Source organism: Sminthopsis crassicaudata, chromosome 1 (assembly GCF_048593235.1).
Source record: "Sminthopsis crassicaudata isolate SCR6 chromosome 1, ASM4859323v1, whole genome shotgun sequence".
Lineage (NCBI taxonomy): Eukaryota > Metazoa > Chordata > Mammalia > Dasyuromorphia > Dasyuridae > Sminthopsis > Sminthopsis crassicaudata.
The window spans coordinates 589,028,108-589,044,652 of NC_133617.1; the positions used below are offsets into that span (position 1 = coordinate 589,028,108).

Here is a 16,545-nt window from a genome sequence, read left to right on the forward strand (position 1 = left end):
CTTCATTCATACTTCGTACTTTCATTCATACATTCATATTTCATTCATAGGGAGACCTAAGAAGTGAGCTGAGCATTTATTGATAAGACTCAGGTAATTTCCAGGAAATTATCTAGTTAGACAAGAGGTTAATACCAATGGCATAGAACTAAAGTAAAAGATGGCTAAAAATTTTACAAATTTGAAGTTCTTTCCTCAAATCTTTATGGAACCTAGGCTAAAATTAAAGGAATATCACTTTATAAAATCAAGTTTACTATTATTGGGACTTATTCTTAAATATCACAAGGGAAAAGATCACAATAAAAAGGCATATTTGTTTTATTTTTCTTGGCTATCAATTAATACAAAATCTAGCCAGAGTGACAGACATACACAAATTAGTCTATCCCTTATGCTGAAAACATCTTAAGAAAAAAAAAATAGCTGGATGATACCTCTAAGGTATTAGGAAGAAGGAAAAAAAAAAATCAAACACTTACAGATACTGTGGAACTGGGTGTATTTGTTCCATAGCCAGAAGAAGGGAGAGAAGCCAAAGACCAACGGCGTCCATCAGTCCTATTGAGACATGGAATTTAGTGCAAGCAAACACTAGAGTATTGTCATACAGAAATCATAGGGCGACTCAAGTATTTTTAGACAAGTGAATGATACAACAATATACAATAAGGTGTATGAGAATGGGTAAACTCTCACCAGTGGTTGAGGTAAACAAATATTATGCACTAGGTTGACTTTTATTTAAACAGAATCAATAGGCTGAAACAAGTCTGAATGAGATGATCCATAATATTGATCTCTCACAAATACTTTGACAAAATGAATACCAGGGATAATTATAACTCAGCAGATTCAAATTAATGAGAAGTAAAGGGATGGAGAAAAACACCCCCATTAGGCAACAGATTATCTAGAATCATGTTCTTTTGAAGGAGAAATTGATATTGGGTCTAAATCATACATCTGGCATCTTACAGTGGTCTGTGTGCTCTTCAGTTGAATTAAAAAGCTTTGTGTTCACTAATTTAAGAGTAGGTTCGATTTTTTTAAGTGTTTAATTTTTTGTTTTAAAAAAATGGACACAGGGAGTTTCCCCTTTGGTTCAAGTCTTTGTAGCAAATTGTTTTAGTATCAAGAAAATAACTGGCCTTACAAATCTGCATTACATGGAGTTATAGCATCAATCATGTGACCCAGTCACACTAGGCAAAAGTTGTAGTCTTTGTAAAAGTTTATGAGGAAAATACTATCCTTCTAGACAGCTGACAACAGAAGATTTTCTGCCTATCACAGTAGCTGGGTGTTAGGCAGACAGGTGTCAAAGCTTTATGGAAAAATTTCCCCCCTATATTAAAGAAGCTTGATTTTATTTTTATATTCTATGCACAGAATGAGAGGCTTCTAAGCTACAGAGTGAAGCTCATAAGGAGTCTAAGTTAAGGCAACATAACAAAAGCTTAGGTTCCTAATCTTGTCTAGGAAGACACTAAAGAATATGTAACAAAAATAAAAGCATTCATGTCTCTATTATAAATAGAGAAACAATTGCCTTAATTAGATAACAAAACAAAAACACATAGGCTGAGATACATATAAGAAAGGAGGAAGTATATTTCATAGAGGACTGCTGGAATCACTATTCAAAGTGAAATTTATTTATATCCATGACTGCATCAATACACTAAAAAATAATGAAAAGTAAACACAAAGAAAATTTAGAGGCTACACTTACACATATAGTTCAAATGATGGGAAGTCAATAACTTCAATAGGATCAGACTTCAATTTGAAAAATGCCATAGTTAACTATTAGTGTGAAAAATGAACATTCTGGTCTAAAATGAAATTCAAGCTATGCTAGGGCAGCATGACTGGTGGTTAACTTGTATGGCTCACAGAGACAAGATGGATAAATCCAAATGGATGTACATTACAGACTATATGTTTTAAACAAAATTTACCTGTCATTTCTGTGCCCATGACTGGAGGACAATTGAAACAGAATATTTAAAGAACAGAAGCAAAATAATATATGTCAATATACTGAGAAAATGGGATTGAAATCATTGTTATTATTTTGTTCCAAACTATTTTAAGACCACCTAGCTTTCAAGCTAGATACTAAATATTATCAAATTATCAAAATTATATGTTCAAAAAAGATATGCAAACAAAAACATGGAGAAGACAATTTCTAGGAAAATTGTTTTCTTTGATTCATTATTAAAGATTTTTTTAAAAAACTATATACTTTCTATCTAAAAAAACCTATATTTTTATCAAAAATAGGATATTAACAAGAATTATTCAGTCCATTTAATATCAATTATCATAAACCATTCACTGGAAAAAGTGAGGAATACCATTTCCCTCACAATGATTTTTCTGTGTTCATATGATTCATTATCTTTCCTTTCCCTCAGGTATCAATGAGCATCTTTCAGATGAATGAACAATTTCAAGAGATGTGTTCTTATTAGTTTTAAAGCATAAATTACATTTGCTTACTACTCAGAAAGACACAACTGGAAGCATGTTAAAATGAGAGCATGCATTATACATTGCACAGTTGTGGACTAAAGAGAACTTGATACTTGTCTGGCTATATCAATTTTAAGGGTCTCTTTAATTGAATGTGGTCTAAAAAAAAATGATCACTGCATTTTTATTATCATGACAACTACGCACCATAGAGGGCTTTCTATGGCTACAAAAACCAGAAACTTTTAAAAGAATAATTACAAATAATTACAAAGTAAGGCCATTTGGTACCTACTAGTTTAACTCAACATTGCCTCTCTGGAGTTGCTATCACTGAAATTCTAAAAAGGAAATTTAACTCAAGTTGCTTTTTCTATAAGAGCTTTTTCCTTGCAGGTAAGAGTTTTAGTATATTACATAAAAAAAGATGTTGGAAATAAGAGATACAAATATAATGGTTACAATAACCACCACCAGCATTTAAATGCTAATAAAAATAAATAAATAAGAGGATGATTTTCTTTCTATTACAAAGAAAGGAAAGAGCTCCAAACATTAACTTTGCTTTTGATGAAGAAAAATAATTTGTTTAATTTCAATTATTTCCTAGGCATACAGGATAAAAACATATACTTTGGAACTTCCTTTTTGGTATCTAAATTAAATAGAAGACATTTTAATTCAGTATCCCTATTAAAATTCCTCTTCCGAAAAGGCTTATGTATGATCAGTGAATAATGCCATGATCTGCTATATCTTTTTTCAAGACTTTACAACTTACTTATGAAAATATATTCTGGGATTTAACTTGACACATATAAAACTCTGGATTATTAGGAAAAGCCTTATGATTACCTAACATTTACATGATGTTGTGTATTTCCAATGAAACTGAAAACAATTTACAATTGTTAGTTAACCTCTACAGCTTCTTTGATAATTAACTCAAGAATCTTTTCATAAAAAACAAAAAACAAACAAACAAACAAAAAAAAAAAAAACAGTCCCTTTTTTAAATGAAAGAACTAAGGACAGAAAGGTTAAGTATCTCTAATAAAAATCACCCAGACTAGTCAGTGCTGCAATTAGAAATGAAGGGAACATGATTCTTAGATAACAGACTCAACCTATTAAGTCACATTTCCTGTGTCAATCCTTTCACTGCAAATTTCATTTAAAAAATTTATCATTAACAAAATGGATTCAATACTTTTATACCAACAGCTACTTCTGAAAGCAGTCATATATCATGATGTGACTTTCTAATTTTCAAATCAGTCAATGTGAAATTATAATAAGGTACCATATTGATAACATCTTCCAGCATGTAAAATATGACTGTTAGAAGGTCCAGAAACATTACTACTAATTTTTTTCTTTATCCAAAAATAAAATAATGTTCAGATCTAAATATTTTACTCACATTAATTTTTTTAATTGCCAAAATGAGATGTGCTCAGAAAATAATTATTTCATCCTTTCATTTCAGGAATATGTGACAAAAGGAATGAGGGTTCATATAAGGAATTTCCATGTTACTTGCATGAAAATCAACTTTGAGCACCAGAGATCCCATGATGTTAAATAAGTATATCACCAACATGAGTTTGGAGTTAAATATATGATTACTAAGGTCCCTATCCAAATTAATATATTTTGAAGGAGCATGTAGGGAATTCCATCTGGAAATTTACTCAGAATTGAACTGAAGCTCTCATGTGATAATCCACTGTCACGGTTTATGGTCTATTTGACAAATATTAACATGCCTGGGGCTTCTTTATGTTTATTTTATTTTTATTAGGGAAACCAAATTCATCTGTCCTTCAATCACCCACTTAATTATTAAGAACTCTCAACTTTTATAAGTCAGCCAAGATTAAAAGAATATGATTTGTAATTATTTTAATTGCATGGTGTAATGAGATTTGTACTTCTAGTGTTTGTACCTTTATTTTCAAAGACACCAAAATGCACTAATTATTTTTCTTAATCTCATAGGTCTTTATTCTGAAGAACAAATGAAAATGAGCCTACTGGAGAAAATAGAAAAACTTGACTTACTTTTTAAGGAGTTTATTAATATCTTTATGGTATGTAAGCCCTCCCTGTATATATTTTATTTCCTAGTGGAAGTGTTTCACTATGAATATTCTATAAGAAATCATGATTCATCTAACTCACTCACTATCATAAATTCTTTAAAGTTCCTAAAGTAAAATCTATACATCAAAGTAAAACTAAACAGATTTTTAGTTTAAGATAAGTATATGCTATGTTCTTTCTGCCCCCGAGATATGAAAAGTAGGTGATAAAAATGCCAATTTGCCTCACCAGTGAAACCTATTGGTTCAATGATTTTTTTTTCATTTCTGTTAAACATAGATTTAACATTTTTAAAGTTTTGAGTATGGCTTAGAGAAAAGAAACATATAATCCAGGAATTTTGTTCCCAAATCTAATTTTAAGTTAAATTTTTGGATGTGGAAATAAAAGTGATATGGATGTTGAAGTATTCTCTTTCTTTTAATTGGAAAATGAAATGGAGTTAAATTTTGTGAGTAATTGTTCTCTATTTTCTTTTGCTGGTGATATATTTGCTATGACCAATATCCAAGCAAAAAAATAAACAATTAACTTTTTTGCAAGGTTAAAACCACTGAAGTTCATATAAAGATCACATGATTTGTGGGGCTCTTTGGTGACTGAGTAAAGATAATATTCATAAAATAGTCAATATGGATTCATGCACCAAATTTCCACTAGGCACATGCATCATTTCCTCCCCATTCCATATATCCAATTTTCCAAAAGATAAACAGGCATGCAGACAGACAGACACACACCTACCTTCGCGCAAAAGAGAAGTGGGCTGAGGCACTAGGGGAGAAATTTCTTGGGCTATCTTGAGGACTATTTCCTGTTGAGAAGAAAAGAGAGAAAATATAATAAGACTTTTTCTTTGTATCATTTTAGGGTTCCAGTATCATTCTGTCATAACTTCTTAAGGAACCAGACCATGGAGGCGGGGGGTGGTGGCAGAAGATATTCCCACTGTAATCCCATTTATTTTCCATAACACTGTTCACAAGTATGAGAGCAAAAACAAAAATGAGGCTTCCAGTGAAGGCATATGAATAAACAAATTCTTTCACCTTCTTCAATATTTACTGATCAGCCTCAAGGCCTAAGTTTGAAAAATGATAAACACAAAAATCTCTTTGTCGTACAAATCATATTTCAAAACTATGTTTTTAGTTTATGAAAGCAGCTAGAAGGATAAGAATAAATGCTATTTAATTAAAATTAGGTCTTTGTAATCATGGGCATATATTTTAGGGACAAATGTGCTATATCTTAAAATATTTAATAAATCAAAATAATAACACCTAAGAAGAAAGGACTGAATATATATATATATATATATAATATATAAAATACTCAGTCCTTTATATATATATATATATATATATATATATATATATATATATATATATATATATATATATATATATATATTTACAATTACATTTTTAAAAGCTAACATTCTTTTTTTAAAGTTTTGATTTCCAAATTCTCTCTCTCCTGCCTTTTCTCTACCCTTTGAGAAGGCAAACAATATAACACCACTTATCAATGTGAAATGAAGCAAAACATATATCTTTCGAGTTAGAAGTTCTAAAATGGTAGCTGTAGTGCAATGGACTGAAAACTTGTTCTGGCATCTAGAGGGCCCAAGTTTAAATTTGACCTCAGATACCTACCAGCTAATTAACACCAGAACAAGTCACTGACCCCTGTCTTTCTCAGTGTTCTCAACTACAAAATGGGGATAGTAATAGCATCTATCTACTCCAGTTATTGTAAGGATCAAGGTTTTATTTACAAAACTCTTAGCAGTGTGACTGGCACATGGTAGGCACTTGAAATATTTCCCACCATCCCCAAAAGGGCATGTATCTTTATTTTTAAAAAAAACCCCGAAAACCACTGGTGTTTGAATAATATTATGTCTTGTAAATGTTTTTTTCTCTGAAATTCCTCTAATCTTAACCAGATGAACTAGGAATTGTTAGGCTACCTTAAAAATTCCTCTCAAAGCATGTTCCATTTCTTGGTTAGATCAGGATACGGGGAAGTTGTCTTTTTTTTCCTTAGTGATGTGGAGCAATGATGGCTCCTTGTAAGGAGGGCACTTCCTCTGGGGGCTTGTTACTTTCTCATATTAGCCTCAACCTGCTGCTGATCATTGACAAAGCTTGGCAGGCAGCTGGTGAGAGGAAGTTCAGGGATACTCCAGCTTGCCCCTGTCTTTCTCTGCATATTTAATTAGAATGGCTGAACTGTCTGAGGACATGACTGAAATGCAATCAGTTTAATTTTTTTAAGGACAAAAAAAGAAGGGAAAAAAACCCTTAAAATAGATCATATCTTTTTTTTTTTTTTTTTTTTAATGAAAAAAGCAAAAGTACTCCAGGAAAAAAGTCCAGTTACTAACAGCTAACCATGTGCCATACTACTGGTTCCTTAATGGAATTTATAACTCTAATTAGGTATAAGGAATGCAAGACTTCAGTTTAAATTCAGTGTTTGGTTGTAAAAGGGTAAAAATTACTACCCATCTGCAGAAAGAATAGACTAACACATTAGGGAAGAATAGACTAACACATTTAGGGCTACCTTGAGGACTTGCAGACTTGCTACAATTCTACAAAAATTTTTCAATTAACTTAAGGTTGCAAATTTTATAGTGATGTCTTCAACAGATGCCATTAACTTTATGACAGACAACACAATCAAAGCTATTTAACTGGGAAGCATTGAGAAACCCATTTCTTTCTGGTTAGAGAATCAAGATACATTTCCCCTGCTGCAATGAAATTTATCATGTCCCTGCATCTGCTGTTCTGTGGGCCCCTGGAGATGAGGATTCAGCTTTTGCTGCCCAGTACCCCCTGACTTTTTTTGTCCATTTATCTGCACAACTAAATTAAGTTCTTTCAACTCTCTCCCCCTCCCTTAGTTTTTACATTGCTCTTCATATTCCTCAAGGGATGTCAATAATTTCAAGGTGGCAAGAATTTTTGTTCCCTGAAGGAAAAAATATCTAACGCCAGGCATCTTAGTAGAGAGGTTGATTTTTATATGGGGAACTGAGCAATTCGCTCACACTCTACACAGACCAAACAAAAACAAACTGCAAGATACCCACAATTCACTTAATGGCTAGAAGCTGAATCATTCTGAAAATTGTCACTAAGCTTGTGCTAATTAAAACCTGAATATCAGCACATATAAAACCTGGTTCCAAATGCAAAATGTTGTCTGCTTTGAAAAGGGGACACTAGACCTGAGGTTGTAGGTTCACAGTCATCAAAAAAGAGTCAAGATACTACCTGAATATGCAAAAAGCACTTTGGAAAGGAAGGTTAAGGAAATGAACCCAAAACTCTTACTCATTCTTTGTTCCTGAATTTGATGAGTGCATGGTCCTGAGAACTTCATTTTATATATGTATCTCAGGTGATGGCCTCCCACCTTATGAAGGTACTGAAAGGAATACTTTCACTTTGGTTGTATCAGCTAATTAAATTGTGCTCCAAATGCTCATTTAAGCTGTCAGTCTTTTTTCACCTTAACCATTTATTTGTAACCTTATCTCTGATCTTTTTGCCTTTTTTTAAAAAATTATTTCTAGATTCTAACTTAATTAATACACATTTCCTTTTTGTTTACTCCAAAATTGCTATGAGTTTCCCACTTTCATTCATATTTTCTTTATCTTGACATAATTCTCATTGTCTTTTAAAATTTATTTTCTGCTTTCTCTAGGAAATGCACACCTTCTCTTTTATTTAATTTATTTTTCGTTCCATTTTAATGCATGCCTTATTTACAGATAACTTGTATTCTTGTCCTAAGACTCCATGTACTAGCTCTATGATTTCCTAGAACAAAATACCCCTTCCTTGTCACTACTTTTCTCTATCTGTTGTCTTCCCCTTGAAAAATGTAAATTCTTCAAGGCAAAGGGCTGGCTTGCTTTCTGGCACTGTAGTCTATCTGTAGCCTCCAGGGCTCTAGCCGTTAAATGTACCTGGAACATAGTGAGTATTTAATAAAAATCATTTTCATTTGTTTGTTCATATATTAACTTAATCTGTAATGCCATTTAATCCCCGTAATACTTAAAACTCCTTCCTGGTATGTGTCAGGATACCTTTTAATATTCTTGACATTTTTAAGATATCAAATGATCTTACATTCCCCTAAAGAAAACAAAAACAGCAGTTATTTCTTGCATTTATTTCTTCAACAATTTTTAATGAACACCTGCTACAAAATGTAGCATTAGACATTTGTGATCTCCCATAGACAAGACAGACTGACACGAAGATAATGTGATAAGAGCTAAAATGAGAATGAGGGATAATCCATTTTATAAGAGTTAGGAAAACCAAGTAAAGCAGCTGGTAAAAGTCCTGGCCCCTTAAGTTGGTTCCTTCAATTAATCTAATATTTATTAAGAAATTAGAGGCAGCACAGTAAAGAAGAAAGACTCGATTCCTACCTTGGCAATTCACTATCTCTGTGACTTTGGGAAGGTCATTTAAAGTACTTTGAACTTCATGTTCCTCACCTGAAAAATTAGAAAGTTGGTCTAGATGACCTTTAGGGTTCATTCCAATTCTAGAACAGGAGACTATAAAAGGAAATGAAAACAAAATTATATTTGATTTCTTGCATTCTCCTGGGAATAGGAATGGGAATGGATGCAATGTGTATACAATTAATTGAATGCAAAGTGATTTGAGGAAGGAAAGACTATTAACAATTTTTTTGAGGGAAGTATAGCAAGCTTCAAGGAAAAGTGACACCTGAGCTAAGCATCAAAGAAAAACAATGATGAGAGGTAGACAGGAAGAAAGAGCACCTTCCATTCCTGGAAGATGACATGTGCCAATATATAAAAGCAGGAGTGGGAATATTTAATATGGGAAAACAGCAGATTATTCACATTTGTGTGGAATGCAGAATGTATGAAAAAGATAATTTTGAAATAAGTCTGGAAATAAAGATGGGAACCAGATCATGGAAAGTTTTAAATGCCAGGTTAAGAAGTTTCATATTTTATCCTTGAGGCCATAAAGAGTCAGTAAAATGCTTTTGAGAAAGGGAATAATGTGGTCAGTCTTTGGAAGATTAATATTGCAGCTTTGTAGATAAAGAATTGGAAAAGGAAAAAAAAAAGTGGATGCCGGGAGTTCAATGAGAAGGTTATTTATTGTTATTGGTAAGAGACAATGAATCCTTAATGTCCTGCAAAATATAGGCGGAATTAGGATGGAAGAAAAAGTATTCTGGGCAAGGAGCTCAAACTGGCAAAATCCTGCAATACTCAGGAATGAGTGTGCTATACTGGGACACCCAGAGGAGAGCAGGCTGGAAGGAGAAGGGTATCTTCTAACAAGAATAGCAAAAGAGCCATCACTCCTTACCTCACATCTGCACAGCACCTTGTTCTATTCCATATCTCATGAGATGAATGTGAGCTAAGACAAGCGCATGTATTAGCACCCGATTTATAGAAGAGCAAAGCTGAGATCAGAGAGGTACTTGTCTAAGCTGACACAAGTAACAAACAGCAAAGATGAAATCCGAATTCTGATATTACCATGACTTTAGAGGGGTTCCCCAGAAAATAAGGTGAAAGATGAGAGAGGGGGACAGGGCAAGTCTGGGAGGCATCTCAGATGTTGCTATTCTCCTGTGTGGGAAGTTCCCTCTGAAGTCCTAGCTTCTATAGTAACCACTGACAAGGAACAAGTCCTGAATTTTTGCAAGGGCAATTAGAGGTGCAAGAACTGAAAAGGTGACTTTTGGGAGTGTTTTAGAAGAAAAGAGACTGGACATTTTGGGGGTGTAGAATAGATAACCAAACAGTCAAATTGGTAATGTGGGACAAAATTATGGGAGGCACAGAATGTCATATCTAGGAATTTGATTTTTTTATCCTGCAGACAATGGGAGAAGCGCTCAGTTTTTGAACAGGAAAGTAATATAATGAAGTCCTTGTTTCAGGAAGGAAGGAAACATTTATCAAGAGTTCTACTATGTGCTAAGCATTATGTTGTTCAGTCACTTCAGTCATGTCTCACTCTTCATGACCCCATTAGGGTTTTCTTGGCAAAAATTATAGAATGGTTTGCCACTTTCTTTTCCAGATCATTTGACAGATGAGGAAACTGAGGCAAATAGTGTAAAGTAACTTATTCAGAGTGACACAGCTAGTAAGTGTCTGAGACTAGATTTGAAGACAGGAAGATTAATCTGATAGCAGTAAGACTGATAGCAGAGGAACAGAAAATATGGGATATATTTGAGAATCATTCATTCAACAACTTTTATTCATTATCTATTCATTCAACAAATAAACATTAAATGTACAAAAGGAAGTAGGATATAGTAGGAAAGCAATGAAGATCAATACAGTGTCAACCATCAAGGTAAGAGCAAGTTACAAATAAGTAACAAGGTGAGAGATATCCCTACAAAGGACAGTTTGTGAAAGGAGAAATCACTTTCAGCTAGGAAACAACAGAGAAAATTTCAGAGAAGAAGTGGTACATGAGCAAGGCCATAAATAGAATAATTTAAACAAGCTGGGACAAAAAGGAAGTATGTGTCCATTCACAGAGGATGACCTGGGTGAATGCACAGAAACAGGGGAAAACAAAACAGGATTATGACACAGCCAGTTATTCATGTTTGACTGAGACATCCATTGTGTAAAATTAGGTTGGAAATTTAGTTTGTAGCCAGACTATAAAGGACTTTAAATGGCAGTTTAAGGAGTTTGCATTTTACACAGTAGCTAATAAGGAATTTAAAAATGTCAGTCAATAAACATTTATTAAATGTCAACGGTATGCCTTTTCACATAAAAGATTTTTGAGCAAGGTCAATTCTAGGTTTTGAGTTGGCAGATCTATGTGAAAGGTAGATTGGAAAAGAGATACTGGAAGTGCAAAGACCTCTTCAGAAGACATTGCAATAACCAGGTGAGAGGTGATGATAGCCTGATCTAGGGTGAATAGAGAGTATACATACCAGAGATATTGGGAAGGTAGAAATGACAGATAACATCTGGCAAATGAATGGATGTGGGGCATGAGAGAAGGAAGCATTAAAGCTAATTCTTTTATTTCAAGTCTGAATAACTGAAAAAACTAAGAAAGAACATCTATTAAGCACTTAATATGTACTAAGTATGCTTAATATGTACAGTGTGCTAAGTGCTGGAGATATTGCAAAGCAAACAAGAAAATTTCTGCTCTCTAGTTTTACAATCTAATGAAAAAAGACAACAAATAAAAGGATCTGAAAAATAATAGCATAATGATGGTTAGATAATAATGTGAAGATATGATTCTGGTTCAGGATAAGGAGGAAGGGAGAGAGAGAGAGACAGTGAAAGAGACAGGAAGAGATAAAGAGAGAGGAGAGTCAGAGAGAAAAAGAGAGAAATAATAGAGTAAAAGAAAGAGGTAAAGGAGACATACTCTTAGAAAAACTGGAAGAGTGTAATGAAGTAGTGAAGATTAAGAAAGGAAGCCAAGTCACAGAAATCAAGAGAAGAGAGAAAGTACCAGAAGGGGAGGAAAAGGATAAGGAACCTAAAAATTGAAAAAAGAACATCAGTTTTAACAATGAGGAGGGTAAATGGGAACCTGGAAGAAAGTAATTTCAATATGTAATGAGGTCAGAAATTCAGGTAGCCATGGGTAAAGGAATACATACTTGGATGGTGTAGAAAGGCAGATAGAGAAGATATAAGAATCAGAAAAGGGATTTTGGATTTGGGATTCACTTAAATAAGCATTTATTAAATTCCTGTATATTCCAAATACTATATGGACAAAAATGAAACAGACTCTACCCTTAAGAAGATTACATTCTACTAAGTTTTTGCTGATGCAGAGAAGAAACCAGTAGAGACAAGGAGATTGAAGACAAATCTAATTATGTAAGAGAGATAGGATGTGTGAATGATCAATAGGGCAAGCTCCTGGGGGAAATGGGAAGTGATAACTTCGAGGGTACCAGGGAAAGGACTAGCTTTGGCATAAAAGATTGTATCATCTCTCCAGATTGAAGCAAAAGAGGAGGGAATAAGTGAAAAGATAAAGAAATTTTGAAGTACTTAGTCCATCAGGGACTGCTTCAATATCCTCAAATAGAAGACTAGGTCTTCTCTTGTAAGGAGTGAATTTAGAGGTTTTAGAATAAAGAAAAAGCTTTAGAATATTAATGAACAAGAAAGGATGAAAGATAGGAGAGAATGCAATTTTCCCATCTTTTAAGGAGACATAATAACTACTTATCTCTCACAGATGTTATGAGTTCAATTTATAAACCACAAAATTCTATGTACTCATAAATTATTCTCAGTTTCAAAAGAGTTAGTAACCTGTAACACTATTTGGTGACTAAGGGCTCAAAAGGTTTCCAAGTTAAATAAAACTTAAAACTAGAAACTGGAAAAAATCTTGAGGAAATGAGGAGTTGTGGTAGTGTTTGTGCTGCCCAGGGACCATGGGACTTGACTAGGAAAATGAGATGGACTGTAACCAGAGTCCTATATGTGACCTTCATTCCACACAGCCCTGCTCTCCAAATTCATCCACCCATCTGCAAAGCAATACCTGGGAGACTCTCAAATGAAAACTGGTGCCAGTTCATTCTCTGCCCATATGTGCTGCACTTGCTTATTACTCAAATCCTGCTGCTCCTAGGGATTTGTTGGCTCTTGTATGTTTTGAGGGTTAGGATATTTTAAACACTGCCGAGATTACTGCTGATATTTGTGACCTGAGTAAGTAAACCTGACCAGTGGTCCAGCCTTAAGTAGGTAATTAACTCTATCATCCCCAGGGAAAAGTAACACAGGAATAGGTAATCAACACATTGAAACAATCCTTCACCTAATGGTGATACACAGGGTGCCTCATTTTGGAGGCAGTTATTGTTAAGAAAGCTATATCCAGATTAATTAAACCATTTGATTGTTTTGTAATTAGGTTAGAGAAGTCCTGCATCTTCACCACAGAGAGGCAAACTACAAACCTTTTGAAAAGGCATATGCTGCACCCACTACAGGTTATTAATGTATTTTTAATAGCTGTCTCCTTAAAGAACATGAGGTTCTGATGCACTGGTTTTCTACTAGCAAGGGGGGAATCTGAGGATTAATAACTGCCATTTGAAACTCCTGGTGTACCACAAAAGTGAGCCCCAGTTTTGACTTGATGATGCTCTAAAATGGCTTTCAGCCTTTAGCACCACGATAAATAGTGCCAGGCTGACTTTAACACCCCTTTGCAGGAGATTCATTGCAACTGAATGTTGGGGAAGAGGGGAGAAAAAAAAACAGGACCTTACTCAGCACTCTCCAACTCAGAGAGGTGGCAGTCAGCAGAAAAGACACCTGGGTACCAGGACTGTTCTGCAGATGCCTCCCCCTGAGAGGGGATGGGAAGGGAAGAGATCCAGTCACACCCAGTCTCACTTTATGTCAGCAGATGACAAGGTTTTCAAACCTTCCTTTTGCTCAGAGACCTGGACAGCAAACTTTCTAAAAAACAATCAAGGGCAGTATTAATTAAGCTTTCCATTAAATAGCTCTGTTACAGTGGGCAGCTGGCTGGCATCTAATTAGCTCAGGAAATCCTTTGCCCTCAGCCTGGCTTTCAGAGATGGATCTGGGAAAAGTCTGAAGTCATCAGAGCAGGTTGCTGGATAGATATTTTAACAAACTTGAGTAGAGTGGCACTAAGAATTAAGAGAAATCATGTTACATAAGAAACTGAGTCTTATATTACCTGAACTCTTCGAGACTCCTCTCTTTTATTTTTGCCAAAGCCAGTCTTTTGAACATCTGAATCCTCAAAGATGTCTCAAAAAGGCAGCAGAAAGGCAGGGGAAGAGGGTTGAAGTGACACTCAAATGGTTCTAGTTAAAAGGTTTATGGAGAAGATTAAATCTACTGGCTAAAAAGTCAGGTCACTGAATTACAGATTAATTTCAAAAATCCTATTTTGCATAATGAGAGTTAAAAATAGTGAGCAACTTAAAACATTTATATCTTAGAGTCTCAGTTCTACCACTTGCCAGTTGTGACTTGGGGAGAAATCTGTTTATCCTCTCTGACGCTAATTTTCTTCTTCTGTGAAACAGAGAGAATAATAAGATTCACACTACCCATCTCAGGGGGCTACTTGAGAAAAAATGGCTTTATGAACCTAAAAGGTATAAATGTGGGAATGATGATAATGAAAAAAGATATGCTGCTATGAACATGTGTCTTCATGTTTTTCTCTCTTATCAGTGACAGTTACTTTGGAATCACAAAAGCCAATGATGTTCAGTTGATTTGTGTTAGTTGAACACATGATATTTTGTGGGGAACTATATTGTTCTGGAATTCATAAACAGACGCTTTATATTTTAATATTTGATATATTTAGTGGGACATGCATTCTCTGCCTCAGTTTCCTTATCTGTAAAATGAATGTTTAGGACTTGATGGCCTCTAAGAACCTTCCAGTTCTTAATTCATGGATCCAATTCACACACACACACACACACACACACACACACACACACACACACACACACATTCACATAATTTTTATGGAAATGTTTTAAATGATTGAAGAGGAATAAACCACACAGCAATCCTATATAGTTTATACATATTCAATCATGTAAAATATACCTGTTCAATCATGTAAAACACTTCAAGAAAGGGGGAAGGTTGGGAAGAAGGGTCAGAATTTAGAACTAAAACTTTTTTTTTAATGTTAAAAAATTGTTTTAATGTAATTGGGAGGAGGAAATGAAACATTTAAAATAAGTAAATATGAGTTTTTAATAATAAGGATAATTTACATAAACCTTTATATTTTAAAAGTTTGATTATACTATTTATATATAACGACTGCAGGGCTTTATAGTAGCAGAGTGATACATGTGGATCTAACAGTTTCAAATGACTGATAGGGTGATAGTGGGTCAAACAGAGACCTAATAACTCAGTCAATTCCTGTTAGAAGACTTAGAGGACACCTAGAGTTTCAGTTTCATGAAGCAGTTGACTTTGGAATTTGTGTACACTTTGAAATGCTACAGCATTGATAGGAATTCCTTTGAGACAGCTTATAATGGATTCTTGAGAATGTCTTAGCTTTTCATTGACCCTTCCTTATTGCTCTGGATTGAAGTCATATCTCAAGGTGATCCCAAGGAAAGATAGGTGAATGTTGAGAATGATAAAGCATTTTTTTTTTTAGTTGTCTGTTTTCTCACCTCAAAAGTAAATGACCTGGCTCAACAATGAATAGAGGGTTCACTTAGCTCTTTGTTTAAAATTGCTTGGCATTTGAAAGGTCAAAGTAAAAGAGCTATCAAAAAGAGATATTCCTAGAATATAATAATAATTTTATGAAATGTGATAAATCCTAGTCATTTTAGAAAGTGGACAGATTTCTGAACGTCACTGAAAGGCTTTTTAAAAAATGTATCCCCATATATAGATCTTATTTTTATATTTAACTTAGCTAGACCTATTTCAGGTCCTTAACCTAATAATTTCCCTTTTAAATGGAAAAAGGGTGAATTCTGTTCAGGAATTAGTTTGTAGAAATCATCAAGTAAGAAAGACTATTTAAATGACAGCATTGACATCACATTCCTCAGTCAACTACCTAGGATCTGATTAGTAAGTAATAGACTGAGTGTGATCTGCTTGGATGGAAAAAAAAAAAAAAGACCCATACCTGAAGTTCCTTTACCTGAGGATATCACCAATGCTTTGCATATTCATATATTACACTTGGAAATTAAATTTTGCTTGTTTCACATACTTTGTGATAATACAATGGATAGATTGTTAGTCATAGAGCCAGGAAAATCTGACTTCAAAACCTCTTTGGATATGTGATATTACTTAGGCAAAAACACTTACACTCTCCTTCCCCTGTTTCTTCATCCAGAAAAAAA

The 16,545-nt window shown here is 34.1% G+C and overlaps 1 protein-coding gene across 1 annotated transcript in view; it reads right to left on the reverse strand.

Moving 5' to 3' along the window:
• MAST4 (microtubule associated serine/threonine kinase family member 4) overlaps positions 1-16,545 on the reverse strand; it is a 769,506-nt gene that overhangs the window by 92,554 nt on the left and 660,407 nt on the right. The window contains 2 exon segments of the mRNA XM_074282373.1: positions 483-561; positions 5,335-5,404. Coding sequence (XP_074138474.1) covers positions 483-561; positions 5,335-5,404 — 149 coding nt within the window.